The sequence below is a fragment of the Canis lupus genome, chromosome 13 (genome assembly GCF_011100685.1).
Source record: "Canis lupus familiaris isolate Mischka breed German Shepherd chromosome 13, alternate assembly UU_Cfam_GSD_1.0, whole genome shotgun sequence".
In the NCBI taxonomy this organism is placed as follows: domain Eukaryota; kingdom Metazoa; phylum Chordata; class Mammalia; order Carnivora; family Canidae; genus Canis; species Canis lupus.
Genome location: NC_049234.1, coordinates 20,732,170 through 20,751,509, shown reverse-complemented (window position 1 = coordinate 20,751,509; position 19,340 = coordinate 20,732,170). Strand labels below are relative to the sequence as shown.

Genomic DNA, 19,340 nt, shown 5'->3' with positions numbered 1-19,340 from the left:
CACCCACCGGCTCTCTTGTTAAGACCCCCTTAACTTGGAGGAGGCAGAAAGCAACAACAGCGAGGAAGGAGAAGTCAAGACGTCTGGAAAGAATTACCCACCCAGTCCTGGCTTCCCGCAGCCCATTGAACCAGGGACTTGAACCAGCCCCAGCCAAAGACTTTCTCCTAATTCTGCGCTTCCCGGGTTCTGCTGAGTCTTCACCGGGCTTTTCTTGATACGAACAAGAAAAGAGACTTTCCGATATCAGGGGAGGGGGAAACTGGAGCGAGAAAAAAAAAAAAAATATATATATATATATATAAAATAATAATAAATAAAATAAAAATAAAGTTAATTTATTTTTAAAGCACAGATTTTTCTTTTAAGAATTAGACTGAAGTGCGACGGAGACCTTAACAAGAATAGTAGTGGAATTTCCTTTTGAAGTGGGGGAGAACCAAACGTTGAAGACTCCCCCATCCTTTTTAAATGTTGTTTTTAAATTTTTTATTTTTTTTGGCCGGTCGTCTCAAATTCATCTGATCTCTTATTACCTCAATTTTGGAAACTGCCCGCCACCGACCCTCCGGGACCACACAGACAGGCTGAGGACAACTTTATGACCAAGAGCTGAACAAGGTATGTTGCACTGGCGCGAGACGGTGAACCAGGAGGGCCCCCCGAATAGGCCAGGGAGAGGGAAGAAATGATCCACATCAGCGTTAAAAAATTTTAAAAAAAAAAAAAAAACTGTAAAGCTGGGTTTTTCGACAGAAAAGTTTGAGGTCTGCCAATTGCCCAGCAGCCTGAAAATCAGGGGATATTTCAGATCACTGTCAGGCTTGGCGGTGCATCCCTGTCTTTTCCCATCCCTGCGGCGCTCGCCAGCAGTCCGCTGCCTTTCTGGGGACACAGGTAGCCTCTCCGCCTGGGACAGCCTGCACGTCCCGGGATGTAGTTTTCCACTCCTCGCCTTCCGGAGCCGCAGAGGGGCTCCCAAGTTAGGAAACAAGGATTTCCACTGTGCAGGGAAAAGGCATTCCGCGCAGCGGCTCCCCCCTTGCCCCTTCCTTCCCATCCCTTCCCACCCCCTCTCCCGCCCCCCCACTTTGCGTGGGGAGGACAAACCTGGAACAGCCCGGCGCCTTTTGCTTCTAAGGGGCGGGGTGGGGGGGGGGGACCCGCTGCTTACTTGGATGCAAAGGGTTAACGCGGCCCGGGCTCCCCGCTCCCGAGCGCCGGGACCCCCGGGAAGGAGGGTCCTTCGCCACCTCCTCGCAGCTACCGGCCTCGCTCGGCCACTCCCACTTCCCCGGGCTTCCCCTCCTTTGCACTCTCCGGACCCCCAGAAAGCGTCAGGCTGGGTCCGCGCGGGCTCAGCCGGGCTCCGGAAGCCGCGCTGGGGCGGGGGTCCCGGGGTCCCGGGGTCGCGGGGCAGGGCGTGCGTGGGGCCCGCGGGCGGCGGCACGGTCCCGGGAGCCGGCTCCGACGTGGCACCGAGCACGCTGGCGCTTCTCCCCGCGGGGGCGGCGCGGGGCCCGGCGGGCGGGGGGCTCGGGGTGCAGCCGCGGCGCGCGGCCCGGAGCTGGGAGCAGGGGCGCGGCGGGAGGCGAGCCGGAGGCTGGGTCGGGATGGGGACCGTCTACACCCCGGGCGGAGTGCGTCAGGCCGCCGGGCGGGAGCGAGGGCTCGGATCCCGGTCCCCGTGAAGGGGGGCGGGGGGTGAAAGGAGGGTCTGTGCGGGCGCGGCGGCGGGGAGCCTGCCCCTGCGGCGGGGACACTCCAAGGAGGATTCAGGCTGGAAAGCGGGGCAGGGAGCGGGGGGCGGAGCTGGGAGGGCTCCCGAGCCCCGGGTCCTATTACACCCGCTTGGGTCCAGCGCCTCGCCCTCCAGCCCCCAAACCCCCCCGCGGAGGAGGGGACCCCGCGCCCCGCGCGCCCCCGGGGAGCGAGCCGCGGCCGCCGTGCCCCTGGGTGCGCATCGGAGCCCGCGCCCCCTCCCTGCCCACGTCCCCGGCCTGGGCACCGCCGCCGCCCGGCGTCTCCCGAGCGGCCGCCCAGCTACGCCGCGCTCCAACCCACGTGGCTGGCCAGGGATTGCCTTTGACGTCACGCCCTGGGGGGAGGTGTGACGCAATAGGTCGGGGAGCCCTGATTGGCCCCGAAGGGCTTCCCCGAGCTGGAGGCCTGAGTATATATAGACTCTCAGCTCTGGGTTGGGAGTAAAGGGAAGGGTGTTGGTAGCTGGGCTTCGCGGAAGGCGAGGGGTGTGGGGCGGGAGGGGGGGGGGGGAAGTTCTCTGCCCGTTGCGGATGTCAAGCTCTTGTTCTCCCCCAGGCAGGTTTCTTCTTTGCAGTGAAGGAGGAGGATAATGTACCTTTGGAAGCGTTAAACAGGATTAAGTTTTATTATTATTATTATTATTTTTTTTAGAAAGGCAATTTAAACTTTTTATTGTATTTTATTTATATATTTTTTTGATTTAAACTTTTTAAAAGGTCAACACGTATTCAAACACATTCAGTGGGGAGAGGTTTAAAATTAAAATGTGTATTTACGTAGATGTGGCTAGGGACAGATATTTATGCCCGTCAGATTGTTTGTAGATAGGGTTTTAAATTTTACAAAACAGGACTGAAGGGAATACTTAAAATCTAACCATTTTCTTTTCATTCCAATGTGTGCAGATTGATTCATTCATTATATTTTGGCTGTGCTTTTCTAGATGCTAAATAAGGTTACTTAAAGTACTGAGATACTGCATTTTTTATCCTTTTTATTTTTATCATTTATTGATTGATACTACATTTTTAGTACTCATCATATTCATTACAGGTCTTTTCACTACTTGGCTATTTTCGATTTTCCATAGAAGTTAACTCTTTAAAGTGCCTATTTTAGTAGTTATGTCATGTGTGAGTTTTCAGTTTTGGGACAAGTATTCAGAATTCTAGGTCAACATTTCTCAATGACAGCACTGGAATTAGAATATGAACCCTTCTATTCACTTCTGTTACGTATTCCTCCTGAATTGGAGGAATAGCAAAATGTCTTGTAGATTTATTAACAAACGTATTACCTGAGTTGCTTGTATTGTACATGAAACTAAATTTTTTTTTTAAGACTTTATTCATTTATTCATGAGAGACACACAGAGAGGCAGAGACACAGGCAGAGGGAGAAGCAGGCTCCCTGCAGGGAACCCAATGTGGGACTCGATCCCGGGACTCCAGGATCACTCCCAAGGCCGAAGGCAGGCACGGAACTGCTGAGCCACCCAGGTGTACCTAACTCCTTACTTTACCAGAGGAAGTTATGCAGCTTCCAAAAATTAAGGTCTTAAATCTGACGATTAGCAGCAGATTTGAATGTCACTCTCCACAAAGCAAAGATGTAGTAGCTGCCTTCCTGGAACACAGGGATAGAGCAACAAATGAGTCAGAAACTCACCAGTAAGTAGTCAGATTGAAACTAATTGTTTTTGTTAGGTTTATAGAATAGCCTCATAGTTTTGAATCTTGTAAACACTTTTTTTTAAAGATATTTATTTATTTATTTATTTATTTATTTATTTATTTATTTATGATAGACCTAGAAAGCGAGAGGCAGAGACACAGGAGGAGGGAGAAGCAGGCTCCATGCAGGGAGCCCAATGTGGGACTTGATCCCGGGACTCCAGGTTCATGCCCTGGGCCAAAGGCAGGTGTCAAACCGCTGAGCCACCCAGGGATCCCCCTCGTAAACACTTTTTTATACATGGTTTCTGGACCAGTTGTCTTTTAAAACAAAAATTTTTTAAGATTTTATTTATTTATTTATTTATTTATTTGAGAGAGAGAGAGCACGAGCTGGGGTGGGGGGAGGGGTAGAGGGAGAAGCAGACCTCCCATCACGGAGCAGGGAGCCCCACACAGGGCTCCATCCTAGGCCCCTAAGATCATGACCTGAGCTGAATGCAGATGCTTGACCAACTGAGCCACCCAGGTGCCCCTAAAATTTTTTTTCTTGAAATTTTAAAGCACAGACTGTTCATGGATTCATTTAGTGTCTCTTATTGGAACTGTGGGGAAAACCTTTATGGATAAGGTGTGGGTCCTCTTGGGCAAAGTTATATTGCAGTGTTACATTTCTTTAATTGAATTATAGTTCACACACAATGTTACGTTAATTCTAGGTATACAACATAGTGATTCAACAAGTACGAACTTCATGCTGTACTCACCACCAGTGTAGCTACTCACCTCTCCTCATCATACAGCATTGCAATACCATTGATTGTATTCCCTATTTTGTACCTTTTACCCCACAACTTATTTACCTGGTTACATTTTTTTTTTCAATTTAAGAACAAGTATTACATTATTAGCTTCCTGACTTTTATATAATGTGGGAGTGATGAATTAATGTAATTAGAGAACAGAGCATAAACTCCACTGTCCCCTTCTGGGTTCTGGGTTCTTTCTTTCTTTCTTTCTTTTTTTTTTTTTTTTAAGATTTATTTATTTATTCATTAGAGAGACAGAAAGGCAGAGACACAGGCAGAGGGAGAAGCAGGCTCCATGCAAAGAGCCCTATGTGGGACTTGATCCCACGATGCCAGGATCACTCCCTGAGATAAAGGCAGATGCTCAACCACTGAGCCACCCAGGCGTCCCTGTTTTTTTTTTTTTTTTTAAATTCAAATTCACCCAGGTTATGTCCCACTAAGAGGCTGCAAGGACCAACCCAGTGGCAGCTAATGTGACAGCTGAATGGGGGAAGATAGCTCCCTGTAGAAAAATCATTTCCACTCCAACTTGGTTTTAATCCTTTCCCCTCTAGCGGCAATCTGCATAGAATAAATGTCACCCCATTGAATATACCTTAAATTATTCAAGTATATTTTGAATGTCATCAATGTATACAAATGTATATAGATGTGTACAATGTATACAGATGTGTAGTATATACTATATAGTGTATCCACTATACATCTATATATACTATATATATACATACATACATATATATATATACATACATACATATATATATATGTCCTGTCCACAGTCTATCTTTCCAAGTTATGCCCCCCTGGGGGGGGGGGGGTTGGAAAGATGGGGGGCAGGGCTTGAACTCAAGACCCTGAGATCAAGAATGGCATGATCTACGGACTGAGCCAGCCAGGTACCCCTCATAACCTATGAAAATGTTGTTGATATTAGAGTCAAAATAAATATAATGAAGTTACACTCTTAAATATATTTTTTAAGATTTTATTTATTTGAGAGAGAGCAAGCAGGAGCAGCGTGGGGTGGGGGCAGGGGGAGAGAAAGAAGCAGGATCCCTACCAAGCAGGGAACCAGATGTATGCTTAACTAACTGAGGCACCCAGGCACCCCTCTTAAATTTTTTTTTGACTTTAATAAAATAGTTCCAAAAGAATGTCTCTTAAATTCATTATTTTTACTGCAAATTTTTAAAAAATAAGATGCAGTTCACATTTTAATGGAATTTGTCATACAAAAAATATACTCGAAGAAGTCTTTATAAATAACTATAGTGTAGGGCAAAATATAATAGGGTCCATAAAAAAGTAAAATAGCTACTGTTTATCACATGTCTAATATGTATCAGGCACTGAGTTAGATACTTAATATACATTATATCTAATTCCAACCCTCTATAAAGAAAATTTTGTAATTAAAGGAACCTTGCCTCAGATTAAGCAACTGAATCAAAGTCACAGTGTTTAGTGAGGAATGTGGATGGAATTTAGTCTAATAATTTTTGAATATCTTGCCTTGGACCTAGACCATGCTGCAGCTGGCCTAGTCAAGTTTTATGGGGGCTTAAACTGAGAAGAAATCACATCTGAGAGAGATCAGAAAAGATTTCATGAGAAGACTTGGCATTTGTGGTGCATATGGCTACATGGGGTTTTGACCTATAAAGATAGTGCCCAAGAGCCAGTGGAGGAGGAGCATAGAGAGCAAAGATTCTATGCCAGGGCTTTTTGCAAACTTTCTCCTTTGCCATGCTGAACTTTAGGATGAAGTTTGTGATGGTGAAATTCAGGAACCGATAGGGCAGTTGGGGGAATTGGCATCCTAGGAGTAATTAATACTGATGGTACAAATGAAGAGAAATCTGAAACCCAGAGATCTGGATCCAGACACAGCTGGGGTGACAAGGCCTTTGACAGGCCTCAAGCCTAACCTTGCAAGCTTGGCTCCAGGGTCTCTGCTAGGATCAATGCAGTGGGACTGGTAAGACAAAGGCCAACTTCAAAGCCAGAGAAGGAGAGGAGGTCAGAAGGGGACAAGCTGAGGGTCATGTGCTCTAATATGTCCCAGAGGGTAATGTGCTATAATGTGAAGACTGTTGAGAGGCTTTCTTTGGGTACTTTTACCTCGGATTTCTGGTCAAGAACAGTAGCAACAATACACAGGAGGGATGTGTGTGTGTGTCAATGCAAATAAATCATTGAAGTTTTCTTAGACTTTAACCCAGTGATTGCCACACTTTGTTGCAATGAGAATCGCATAAGGAGATTTGAAAACTACTGATGCTCTGTAGCCACCCTATACCAACCAATTAACCCAGAATGTTTCAAGAGGCACCCAGGAGTAGATTTTACAGATGCCCCAGTAATGTGGATGTACATCAAAATTTGGGAACCTCTTCTTTCTACCTTTGCTCATCATACCTTCGTAACTTATTCTTAGCAAGCAAATGCCTACAAGCAGAGTATGTCTTATATCACCAAGAGGCAGGTTTCCAGGATCCTTGCTAGTGTCACCTAAGTTAATATTCTTAATTCTAATCATTCTACATATGATTTGATCTGTAGATACAAGTTCGGGGTAAAGAAAACCTGTGTTCTCGAACCAGGTCTGCTATTTATGAGATGTGATTTTGAGCAATGCATTCGCTAAGTAAATGTCCTTTACGTATCTCCATTTGGTCTTTGTGTGTCTAAATATTGGCTACCAGTTCAAAAGACAGCAACCTAGTCTTCAGTGGATTTTAGGATATAATAAGGAAGAGGAACAAGTGCACTCCATCAGTTAAGTTACTCTCCCTTTACCTTAAGACATTGAAGCTGTTAGTATCCCATTGAACCTGAGATAAATATATATATTCCTTGCCTACTTACAGGAAGCCCGCCAAGAGGTTGTATTTCTATTTAGCAGATGAGGAAATGAGGCTCAGGGAGTAGATACCGAGAGGAATTTATTACTCTTTGTATTCCTCCTTCAGGTGAAGAGCATGCCCACATTGCAACATACATTCATCCTGATAGATACTCAGCTATGGGTGGTTATGATATGACAATTAATGAAGTTTCAACCCTAATCCCCCAAATTTGAAGTTCAGAGATACTGATTGTCTAAGGACACATGGCTCATTCACAGGAACACTCAGTTTGTCAGATATCTAATATAAGGCAGAGCTTGGGCTTGAATCCATTTCTTCCCAGCCCAGCTATGCTCACTATGCCACGATTATCCCTTATTAAGGGAAGGAGAGTCTGACTGATTAGCAGGAGGGCAACAAGTGGCAGAGAGTGAACATCACTGAGCTCTAACTGTTGGTACTTTATTTAGATACTTGTGAGTTCTCTTTTAATTTTATTTATTTGTTTATTTAGAAACACCATGCTCTTTTTTTAAAAGACTTTATTCATTCATTCATTCATTCATTCATTCATTCATTCATGAGAGACCCACAGAGAGAGGCAGAGACACAGGCAGAGGGAGAAGCAGGCTCCATGCAGAGAGTCCGATGCGGGACTTGATCCTGGGACTCCAGGACCACTCCCTGAGCCAAAGGCAGATGCTCAACCACTGAGCCACCCAGGCATCCCCTCTCTCTTAATTTTAAAAATCTGTCTTGTGGAATCAACATGATCATTTCCATTTTATCTTAGATGAAGGAAACTGAAGATGTCAAGTATTATGTAACTTGTTCAGTGAGACCGCACCATTAAAAGAAAGAGCCAGGAATCTATCCCAATTCAGTTTGATTCCAGAGACGTGTAGGTGTGCATGCATGCACCCGCAAGTATACACACACCCGAGTTATTAGATCCAAACACGAAACAGTATATGGATCAGTAGACAATAAATATTGTAAGAGTACCAGATTTCAAGTTGATAAGAGATTACCTCATTACCCTCCATGTCCCAGACTTGACCTCTGGATTCATAAGGTTCCTCAAATTGTAACTGGAGCAATTTCTGGAAATGCTTTTGGAAGGCCACTTGCCTTTTCTGACTTATCCAAAGATCTTCTACAGCTGGCCTGGTACTCCCTACAACCATTACATTTAGATAGTTGGGCAAGAAATTTTTTTTTTTTAAGATTTTATTTATTCATGAGACACAGAGAGAGACAGAGACACAGGCAGAGGGAAAAGCAGACTCCCCGTGGGGAGCCCGATGTGGGACTCGATCCCAGGACCCTTGGATCATGACCTGAGCTGAAGGCAGATGCTCAATCACTGAGCCATCCAGGACATCCCAAGGGCAAGAAATTTTTTAAAAATAAAGAAAAACCTTGCTGGTAGAGGGGTAAGTAGTCTTAAGGGTTCAACATACATTCATTGACCCTGCAGCAGAGATAGGAGAGGGGTCTGTTCTTTGTCTGCATTGACTGCCTGAGTCCAAAAGGACTTATTCATTTATTCAGAATGTCTTTATTGCATGCCTACTATGTGCCAGACCCTGTTTTTGGTACAAGAACACACAGTTTGTTGAGATCATGAAATCTCTGTAGCTGTAGAGTATATATAGGACTAGTTAGAAAATCCAGCAGGGTCTGGGGAGAATCACAGGGAGTGAAGAAAGGGTAGGGTGGAGGAATCATTTTAGAAGGGAGTGGTAAGCTAATACCTCTCTGAAGAGATCTCACTTGGCCCTAATCTCTGTAGCCTTTCCCAGATGCTGAGGACTAATTTGCATTCACTTCTCTTCTCCCAGATTCCAAACAGAAGGACCACTTTAAGAAGCTGTGAGAGCAGCTGTCCTTCTAGCTCATTCCACATTGCTTTCTGGTTAATAAGACATCAAAGGGGAAAAAAAAGGCTGATACCCAATGACCTGTAGAGAAGTACTTGGGGTATGTGAGCTAACAGCAAGGCTTATATCTGCTCTACAGGTGGAAAAACGAAGGCAGGAGTGCCTTTCTTATGGTAAAGCAGGATTTTGGCTGCAAGCATTAATAGAACTGATACTGTATAGATGGAACCACTAGTTTTCTCTGGGATAGTGTCATTCTATGCCCTTTTGGGCTGCATCTGCATAGAAAAGTATATGAGCCCAGAAATCTTCCCTGAGTGTGGGCTGATCTCGTATCTGTACCTGAGTGTCAATTCCCCATTTTCCATGGTAGCAGGAAAGTTCATTTCTAACATGTCCTCACACAACATGTTGTATTAACCAGACACAAAAGGATGCTGCCTCTTTTGTCATGATGATTCAAATGTATTCAGAAAATATTTACTGAGAATACTCTAATCTGGCATTATGCTACCATGTGGATTCTACTCCTGATTTTGTGACTGTGGACAAGTTACTTGAATACTTAAGAGTCTTGGTTTCCTCATCCTATGTAAATGTTATTTGTAACATGAGATTAAGAGTACATTTACCATTTAAAGTTAAGATTAAATAGGATCATGCTACTCAACAAAACAGACAGAGCTTGCCCAGGTGCCAGGAACCTAATGAACGGTGAATGTTAGTGGATATAATAGTGATGCCAAGGATGATGTGGATGCATAAAGTCCCATCCATTCACTCAGCAAATATTTACTAAATACCACCCATAAGCCAGGCAGTGTTGTATGTCCTTGAGGCACATGAGTGAAAATAGATTTTTAAAAAATCTGTTGACTTTGTGGGACTTATATTATTGTACATTAAGGTATTCTCAAACATTTGGTTTGGCTTAGAATTCCGTGAAGACTAGTAGTTAGTGAATAATTAGTATCAGGTGTAATAGTAGCTTAAAAATCAATTAAAGTTTGATTTGGGCAGAAAAAAAGAATCCAGGTTTTAGGTCTTAAATACTACTGGAAGGTGGATTTCTAAATCCCCTTTCTATGTAGCAGTAGACTCTTATGATCCAGGATGGAACTAACCATATTTCCCAATTTAACAATCAAGCCATATGTCTGACAAGGAGAGTTTGCTTATGAAACAGAATCTGAATTGAGGATTGTCTCCCAAAGTCTCACACATATGGTGCCCATATCTCTGAAATTGCCCTGGGGGAAATTATAAAGAAACACTCTGCGTGTCACTCCTTGAGATCAATGTATTCCCTCGGGAAAGCTGGCTCTGAAATGTGCCTTTTGCCCTTTGGCCTGGCCAGAGATGTCGCCTGTGTCATACCAGGCAACAATCTGATACGTCGCCGAAATAGGTTCGATTTTAGTCATGTTGCTGTGGTTTACTAGCAGCTTTTCCCAGGCTTCAAAGGGACATTCTGTAGACTCCTATGATGTAAGAGGGTGTTCCCACTTCAGCTGTGGCCAGCAGATGCTATGTGCACACTCTCTTTGTCCACGTGTGCTGATAAAAGCAAGGAAAATGTGAATAATGGAAAAGAATGGCAGGCAGTTCTTTTGCTGGCTCTGGTGATTTTAAACACAAGCGAAACACACACTTCAGCTTCTCCCTGGCAGAGCGTTTTGGTCTCCTTGAAATTTTTCACTCTTGTGAGAATGACTCACGTCTTGGAAACGTCAAGTTCCAAGTCTGGTGCTCCCCGCACCTTTAGGCATTGGTTAAAGTGCCCGATGGGAGTTTTCAGCATCCTGTCAGCTGTTTGAATTAACAAGGGATGCTGTGCTCTCTTGCCTTTCACTGGAAACTCAACATTTCACTGTTCCCCAGCACCGTGAATTTTCCATTGTGTTGTGATTACCTTAATCAGTCTCTGATGTCCTATGGAAGGATGCGAAGGGGACCGCATCTGTGTACTGTTGTTTCAGCTTCCTTGTTAGCCGATATTTCAAACTGCATTGTGTCTTTTGGTTTTGTAAAACCCTTTCAAGAAACACTTTGATTTGGCTCCTCACTGCAGCTCTGTGAAGGTCCTTGACAAATACTATTAGCTCCACTTAACAAAGGAAAATAATGTCCACAAGCTGGAATCCTGGTCACCAGGCTGCTTTGCATTACCCTGGTTGTATAAGTGAGGGGGAGGTAGACTCAATTCACAGTGGGTAAAAAAAAAAAAAAAAAAAAAAACACACACACACCCAGAAATTATTTCTTGCTAACTCAGTGTCCAAGGCAGGTCTTCCTGATTGGTGGCTGGCTCCCTTCCACGTGGGAATTCAAAAACCAAGATCCCTCTATCTTTGGGTTCTGCAATCCCCCCGGGGAATTTGTTGGTATGTGCATCAAGCCTGTGGAAGGAAAAGAGATTGCTCCTGACTCTCCCTCAAGTCTTTATTGGAAGTGGCCCATCTCGGGTTTCCAAAAGCTGGAACACCAGGGCCAGCCACGTCAAGCAGTCTGTGCGTAGGAGAGGAAGCACGATTGATGAGCCAGTCATGCAAAGGGTCCCCAAAGCATAATGCATATCCACTCAGGACCACCTCAGTGGAATATGAATGGTGCCTCTTGGATCTGAGCGATGTGTTGACCACACAATGAGTAACAACCAGCATCATACTGGGTGCTACGTGGACATTCAATTTTAAGTCAATGTCAGAGTCGGAAAAATAGAAACAGCATATCCAGCAAGAGACTGTGCAGAGATAATTGCTTACTTTAAGTTTCCACTTAGAGTAGATTTACTCAGCTTTCAAAAGCTGGTTGAATTAAAGAATAAGGTTAAGTATTAATTATACATAGATAGGATGAAAACCCTGAAGTCAGTGTGAATGATTGAAGATCGGGACACTGCATTTATGCCAACTGTGTCCTTCATTATAGTTCATTATTGAAAGAGGAAGAAAATAAGCTTTGTGTGAAAAGTTCTTATTGTGACTTATAATAAGAAATACATATTTGGTCTTCATCTTGTTCAGGGCAGAGCTTCTAAAACCCTTGGTACATTGAAGTGAGACACGGGTGTCTTTTCTTCTGTTAAGTGACTTTAAGACCTTCAAAGTAAGGGTGAAGACTGGTTGCCAATGGAGCCAACCGTTTGATTAGAGGATTGGAGCATCTAGTCCCACCCCCAAACCTCTGGGGAGCTGAGTGGGGCTAGAGATTGAGTTAAATTAAAACACAGAAGAGAGTTGAGAGGGCTTCTGGGTTGGTGAACACACCGAGATTTGAGAAAAGTGGTGCTCTTGGAGAGGCATGGAAGCTCTGTGCCCTTTCCCCAGATCTTTTATCTGGCTGCTCCTGGGTTAGGTCCTTTTTATAATAAATCAGTAATCTAGTGAGCAGACAGGTTTCCTGAGTTTGTGAGCCACTCTAGCAAACTAATCAAACACAAGGTGGGTGGGGCTTGTGAACCTCTGATCTATAACTGGTGGGTCAGATGATGTATAGGTCACAACCTGGGCTTGGGACTGAAGTTGGGGAGATGGGAAGCAGTCTTGTAGGACTAAACCCTGGAGTCTGATACTATTAGGTAGATGGTGTCAGGATTGAGTTAAATTGTGGGACACCCACAATTGTTTGTTGGATGTCTGGGAAACCTTTCCACCACACACTGGCCCTGGGTCCAGGGAACCCAAAAGAAAAACAAAATAACAAGTCTACCAGGTAACTCTAATGCATTCAGCTTTGGAGATACTTTAGGAAATATAAAAAAAAAAAAAAAAGAAAAAGAAAAAAAAAGAAAAAAGAAATTGTCCTCCTATACTCTGGATGTTTCGAAACCTTATTCAGGACACACACAAACTATAGGGAGGAGCACACAACTGGCTGTTATTAAAAGCTGAAATGTGTCTCCGGTATAATGTATTAGAGCTTCGAGAGGATGGGAAATTTACCTGTTGAAATTAAGCATGGTGCTATTTCTTCCTTAACTTATGAATCATTTCTATAAACATTTATTGTGTGCTTACTCTGTTACAGTAAGCTCTCTGATCCCCAGGATTTAACCATCTGGTGTTAGTGCTGGTGGATGGAGGAAAGAGACTTCTGAACAAAGGAATGCAAATCAGAATTACCAGGGCTTGATAGATGTATGTGCAGGATCCCCAGGCATGAAGAACTTTTAATGTCAACAGAGATTTGGAGTCTAAACTCCCTCTTTTAATAGATTAAAAAACCCTGAGGCTCAGAGGGGTAAAGTGGCTTTCTCAAGGTCACACAGCTAGTTGTTGGAAGAGTTAGTACTAGAATCCAGATATCCTGATCTCCAACCTCAGCTGGCTGCATGGAAAGGATGTGAGCTGAGGGGTTTGGATTGGATTCACTGGTCAGTATTGGGGGGTTCGGAGTAACGTGGTGTAGGAAGAATGCCTTGCTCACTAGGATGTTTAGGTTCTACACCTAGCTATGACCACCTCCATAGAGTGCATCCTTAGGTAAATGATCTAACGTATCTAAAATAATACTTGCATGTATTTGTTTAACACATTATGGTTTTCAGTACCACCTTGTCACCATCATCTCATTTGATTCTTGAAACAGCCCTCTGAGGTGTACCAGAAGGGCAACCTAAATAGATAGATCCAAAATAGGCATCTATTTTGCAAATGAGCAAACCTGAGGTATAGAAAGTCACACAACTGGTTAAGTGAAAAAGTGAGGTTGGAGCTCCCAAGTGCTTCTCGTCCAATACTCCCCATGATACCATGTTTATAACAAGTACGGGACCGGAGTGGCTAACCAAGAGTATCCTTTGATTATATTACAGATGCATTGTGAGAGGTTTCTATGCATCCTGAGAATAATTGGAACCACACTTTTTGGAGTGTCTCTCCTCCTTGGAATCACAGCTGCTTACATTGTTGGCTACCAATTTATCCAAACAGATAATTACTACTTCTCTTTTGGACTGTATGGTGCCTTTTTAGCATCACACCTCATCATCCAAAGCCTGTTTGCCTTTTTGGAGCATCGAAAAATGAAGAAATCCCTAGAAACACCCATCAAATTGAACAAGACTGTTGCTCTTTGCATCGCTGCCTATCAAGAAGATCCAGACTACTTACGAAAATGTTTGCAATCTGTGAAGAGGCTAACCTACCCTGGGATTAAAGTTGTCATGGTCATAGATGGGAACTCGGAAGATGACCTTTATATGATGGACATCTTTAGCGAAGTCATGGGCAGGGACAAATCAGCCACTTATATCTGGAAGAACAACTTCCACGAGAAAGGTCCTGGTGAGACGGATGAGTCACATAAAGAAAGCTCGCAACATGTCACCCAGTTGGTCTTGTCCAACAAAAGTATTTGCATCATGCAAAAATGGGGTGGAAAAAGAGAAGTCATGTACACGGCCTTCAGAGCACTGGGACGAAGTGTGGATTATGTACAGGTAGGTTTCCGAATTCCTGCCAGGGCAAACATACATTTAAATAAAGCAGCTTTTGTATCTCTGCAGGCATATGCTATAGCCCATCCTTGTCCCTCTGAACACAGTACTCCTTTCAGTTCTTTTGAAAACAGCATGACTGTTGAAAGCACATTTTGAAAGGGAGGGAAAAAAAAAAATCTTGTGTAACTGTTAAGACTATCTACGAAAATGCTTAACTTCTCCAGTGTTATTGGTTGGAAATCAAGATTATTTTGAACAGGAGACCCTTCCTTCCTTCTCTGCCCCCCTCCCTTACCTTCTCTGCCCCCTTGCTTCTGCCAAGTCAAATCCAACGTCATTTTCCACAGTCTTAAAATCTCCAGCCTTGTAAGAAAATAGTGTCTGCCGAGCAGAAGGGTCTTGAGAAAATCTGCAGGCTCGAGAGATGGCTATAAAACGTTTTTCACAGAGACTGGGCAAAATGGGGGTGGTGAGAACAATTTTGATTTAAAAGGCGAAGGAATTCAAAACTGAAAGACAGAAAGAAAAGGAAAACAAAAAAGGGAGAAAAACAAACACACACACACAAAAAACCCTTCCCAGAGCAAAAGCGAAGTAATGTTTATTTCACTCCCCAAACAGCATTACCTCACTCACTGCACTTGACCTTTGAAAGCATTTGTGATGGTGTTTGGTCTCATGAAAATGAGACAGGCTGTGTCTGTCATTAATTCCCTGACTGCTGGCCCTGGGGCTTCTCCCCTCTTAGTAGAAGCTTTCTTTAGAATGTTAGTAGCGTCCCTGTGAGTTTGCTGGTTGCAATTTTCCTGCAGATACTTTAGTTGGGTTTTGGCCATGATGATTTGGAAAAGGGAGACATGTCTCTGATTTAAGAAAATCCATTGGGACACCCTCCCTGTCCTCACATAGGTGAAATGCTTCTTTTCAGAAGACCTATCATATACTTTAGGGACTTTTATTCCCGCAAAGTCATGCCCAGTGGGATGACATGCTTTGTGTAATAGGATGCCAATGGGCAGTGGCTGCAGAGTCCAAGTATCGCTAGCTGGGTGACCTCGAGCAGGACCACCTCCCTTGCATAGAGTTTCCTGCATAGAGTAAACCAATCTCACAAGGGGTTTGTGAGGACCATGGGGTTAATTTTGGTTAATATCTGAAGAGTTTTGAGGCATTTTTAAAAAAAAGATTGTATTTATTTATTCATTACAGACAGAGAGAGGCAGAGACATAGGTAGAGGGAGAAGTAGGCTCCATATGGGGAGCCTGATGCGGGACTCGATCCCAGGACCCCAGGATCATGACCTGAGCCAAAGGCAGATGCTCAACCACAGAGCCACCCAGGTGGCCCGCAAGGCATTATTTTTCTTCCAGTTGATACCAACCTGCATGTTAATCTCTTCTAGGGAATTGATAGAGTTTCACTCCTAAGTTTCTCCTAGTCTCCTAATTTTTAGAACCGTCGCAGTTGAGGTAATTTTAGTTAACTCAGGACATTTTTATGGGTTTTCATAATGCAACTTCAGGCCCAGATAGAGGATGAAGCAGTCCTTTTAAAGGAAGTGATGAGATGGTCAGGGAACTTCTAGAGAGGGTTTGAAGAATGAGGCTCTGGTCCTAAAATGAGGAAGCGTGTTTTGATATTTTGCCTTTAATTCTAATTAAAACGATTGCTACATTTGTCATTTCTAATCAGATTGTCATTGTGAAGGTTTTCTTTTCTTTTCTTTCTTTCTTTCTTTCTTTTTTTTTTTTTTAAAGCCTATTCCTCCCAAATCTCTTTCTCCCATCATTCTTGTTTTGAATTTTGTTTGTATCCTTGACGACCTGACATTGTGCCTGACCAGGGCAAAATAATACAAACTATGAAATGTTAGAGTAACCTCCTTGCTAGAGCCCAAATCAGGCTTGAGAACTCGCCTTCCATCAGGGCTGAGGACTTCAGGTATAGACCCACTCTGAATCCTGCTGGAATTTTTAGCCCATTCCAAGCACTCACACTAGGGTAGAAAAACTTTTGGCATTCATCGGCTCCCCGATACTTAACCATGTGCGCCCTATAAAAATGGAAATGTCATAAGGCTCAAATCAGTGCATTCTCACCATCCATTCTGACTGACCCAGGGTCTGAGCATTACAAAGCAGAAGCCACAGAAAGACGGAGAGGGGTCAAAGGATGTTGGCTACTAAACATTACAAGTGACTGAATGTGGAGAGCCGATTGCCTACAGAAAGTAGGAAGTAAAGTTTGGGTGCTCATACACAAGAGAAAATAAGGGCTGGGCAGAAACAGGACCATCTGCTCACATGCTTGCTTTTCTTTTTTTAAGGCTGCTCCTCCCAAATCCCCTTTTCCCATCATTCGTGTTATGGCTGAAGACACTGCTTAGCTGTGCAGACATGGCCAAGACGATTGGTTTCCTCCAGGCTCTTGGGCACTGGTTAGCCCTCTTTCCATCCGATGTCGAGTAGATGTCTTGCTTGTTGCTCTCATGACCTATTATTTCATGCCTTCACCACTCTCCGAGCACCCATCCAGAGTCCTCCCCAACTGCTCATGCATGAGTCTGCCTCCTAACAAGAGAAAATCAAAAGTCCTGCTTCTGAATGCTGTCAGGATTCTTCTTTTCTGTTCTTGTTTACAGTTGCAAAGGTACCCAAGTTCACTTCCCATCTCAAGGTTAACCTTTCTACACACACACCTGGGCTCTCTCGGTTGGTTCCCTCTGCTCTCCACCAGAGCGAGGCTCTGCTGCCTGTCCCTCCGCCTCTCTGTTTTCACCTCTAGTCTTCTTGACCGACTACTGTCTCAGCCTAAAGCCATCCAGATAATCAACACTGCTCTAGAATGTAGAGGGACGCTTTAGTCTAAGAGAAAGCAGAAGGTAGCAAATTCACCCGGGGTGCTAGAGGCTGCTTTCAGAGGTAAAGAATGTAGGAAAACATCAGTAATGAAGTGAGAAAAGAAGGAATTGAGAAACGAAGGGGAGAATAGGGAAGATTTTCTGAATTTTGAATCAAAGCATTTTCTGGAGAGAACTTTTTTTTTTTTTCCAAAAAGAGATTCTGATCTGTCTGGAATGGCTTAAGTAAAGTAGGGCAAAAGTCTTTTTTACCTTTTTAAAATAATACTTTTTTTTAAAAAAGATTTTATTTATTTGCGAGAGACACAGAGAGAGAGAGAGACAGACAGACAGACAGACAGACACAGGCAGAGGAAGAAGCAGGCTCCATGCAGGGAGCCCGATGCGGGACTCGATCTCGGGACCCCAGGATCACATCCTGGGCCAAAGGCAGATGCTCAACTGCTGAGCCACCCAGGCGTCCCTCAAATTAGTACTTCTGTTAGCTTTTTTATTTACCATAGTAACATATGCTGCTGATGGTGTGTTTAAAAGTATGGAAATGGACAATGAGCAAAATTAAAATTCCTCCACAGCAAATACATGACCCATAGATTCTCAAGTCTGATACTTGACAGCATATACCTTTCTAATTTTCCCCTATTTTGGAAACAGTTTTCAGGTTATGTTGTATTTGCTTTTCATTTTCGTTTGTTTGTTACTTCTTAACATCAGAAGACGTTTTTAGGTGTACTTTGATACCTAGATTATAGAATTTCTTTATTCTTATGTCCTATTACTGAACGTGGATATTACAGCATAGCGGGCACTGGTCTGTGTGACAAGGGTAACTGACAATATCCCCTGATGTGTGGTATTAGGGATTTTCTGATGGGAAAATCTATAATAAGTATAAATATGGTCTACCAGTGAAGATGATAGAAGACAACTTTTTTTTTAAGATTTTATTTATTCATTTGAGAGAGAGAGTGTGTGCATGCACAAGTGGGGGGGGAGGGGCAGAGGGAGAAGCAGGCTTTGCCAAGCAAGGAGTCCAATAGGGGACTCAATCCCAGGACCCTGGGATCATGACCTGACCCCGAAAGCAGCGGCTTAACCAACTGAGCCACCCAGGCTCCACTCCCCGTTTTTTTTTGTTTGTTTATTTGTTGTTTCTTTTTAAAAACATTTTATTTAAATTCAAGTAATTAACATACACTGTATTATTGGTGTCAGAGGTAGAGGTCAGTGATTCCTCAGTCTTCTATCACACCCAGTTCTCATCACATCACTTGCCCTCCTTCATGCCCATCACCGGGTTACCCCATCCTCCCCCTCCCTCCAGCGACCCTCAGTTTGCTTCCTAGGATTAAAAGTCTCTTATGGTTTGTCTGCCCTCTCTGATTTTGTCTTGTTTTATTTTTAATAGGAGACCATTTATTATTAATTTAATCTGACAGTGTCCTAGGTATCCATGTTCCTTTTAGCAGGAGACAAGTGAGACTAAATTATTCATAATTGTAGAGTTGACCTTCATTATTCATGGAGTCTGTGTTTGTAGATTACCTTACTCACTAAAGTGTATGTGTAACCCCCAAATCAGTACTTGCAGTGCTTTTGTGATCATTTGCAGACGTGTGGAACAGCAAAAAAATTTGAGTCACCTGATGTGCATGTTCCCAACTGAGGTCAAAGAAGACTGTGCTAGAAACTGTACTGAACACGGTACAGTACAGTATAACAAGGAACTTCATAATCTACTTGGTATCATGTTTTTCACATTGTTGGGCTTTTTCTTGGTCATGCAGCTGTTTAAAATGCCCCTCAAGTGTCCTGCTGAAGTGCTGGCTAGTGTTCCTGAGCACAAGGCTCTGATTGCCTTATGGAGAAAATATGTTTGTTAGGTGAACTTTGTTTAGGTGTCAGTTATAACTGTTGGTGCTGAATTCAATGCTAAGGACTCAAATTATTTATTTATTTATTTTAAATGATTTTTATTTATTTATTCATGAGAGACTGAGAGAGGCTGAGACATAAGCAGAGGGAGAAGCAGGCTCCCTGTGGGGAGCCCGA

General features: G+C 43.5%; 1 protein-coding gene across 2 annotated transcripts in view; it reads left to right on the top strand.

Moving 5' to 3' along the window:
* The window catches only part of HAS2 (hyaluronan synthase 2), a 49,866-nt gene that overhangs the window by 19,160 nt on the left and 11,366 nt on the right, over positions 1-19,340 (top strand). The window contains exons 3-4 of one of the 2 annotated variants that reach the window (XM_038555426.1): positions 370-621; positions 13,801-14,427. In XM_038555426.1, the coding sequence (XP_038411354.1) occupies positions 13,801-14,427 (627 nt within the window). In that variant the 5' untranslated portion in view covers positions 370-621. Of the gene's footprint in view, positions 1-23; positions 622-13,800; positions 14,428-19,340 lie in introns of both variants that reach the window. The other variant, XM_038555425.1, reaches the window with a different exon arrangement.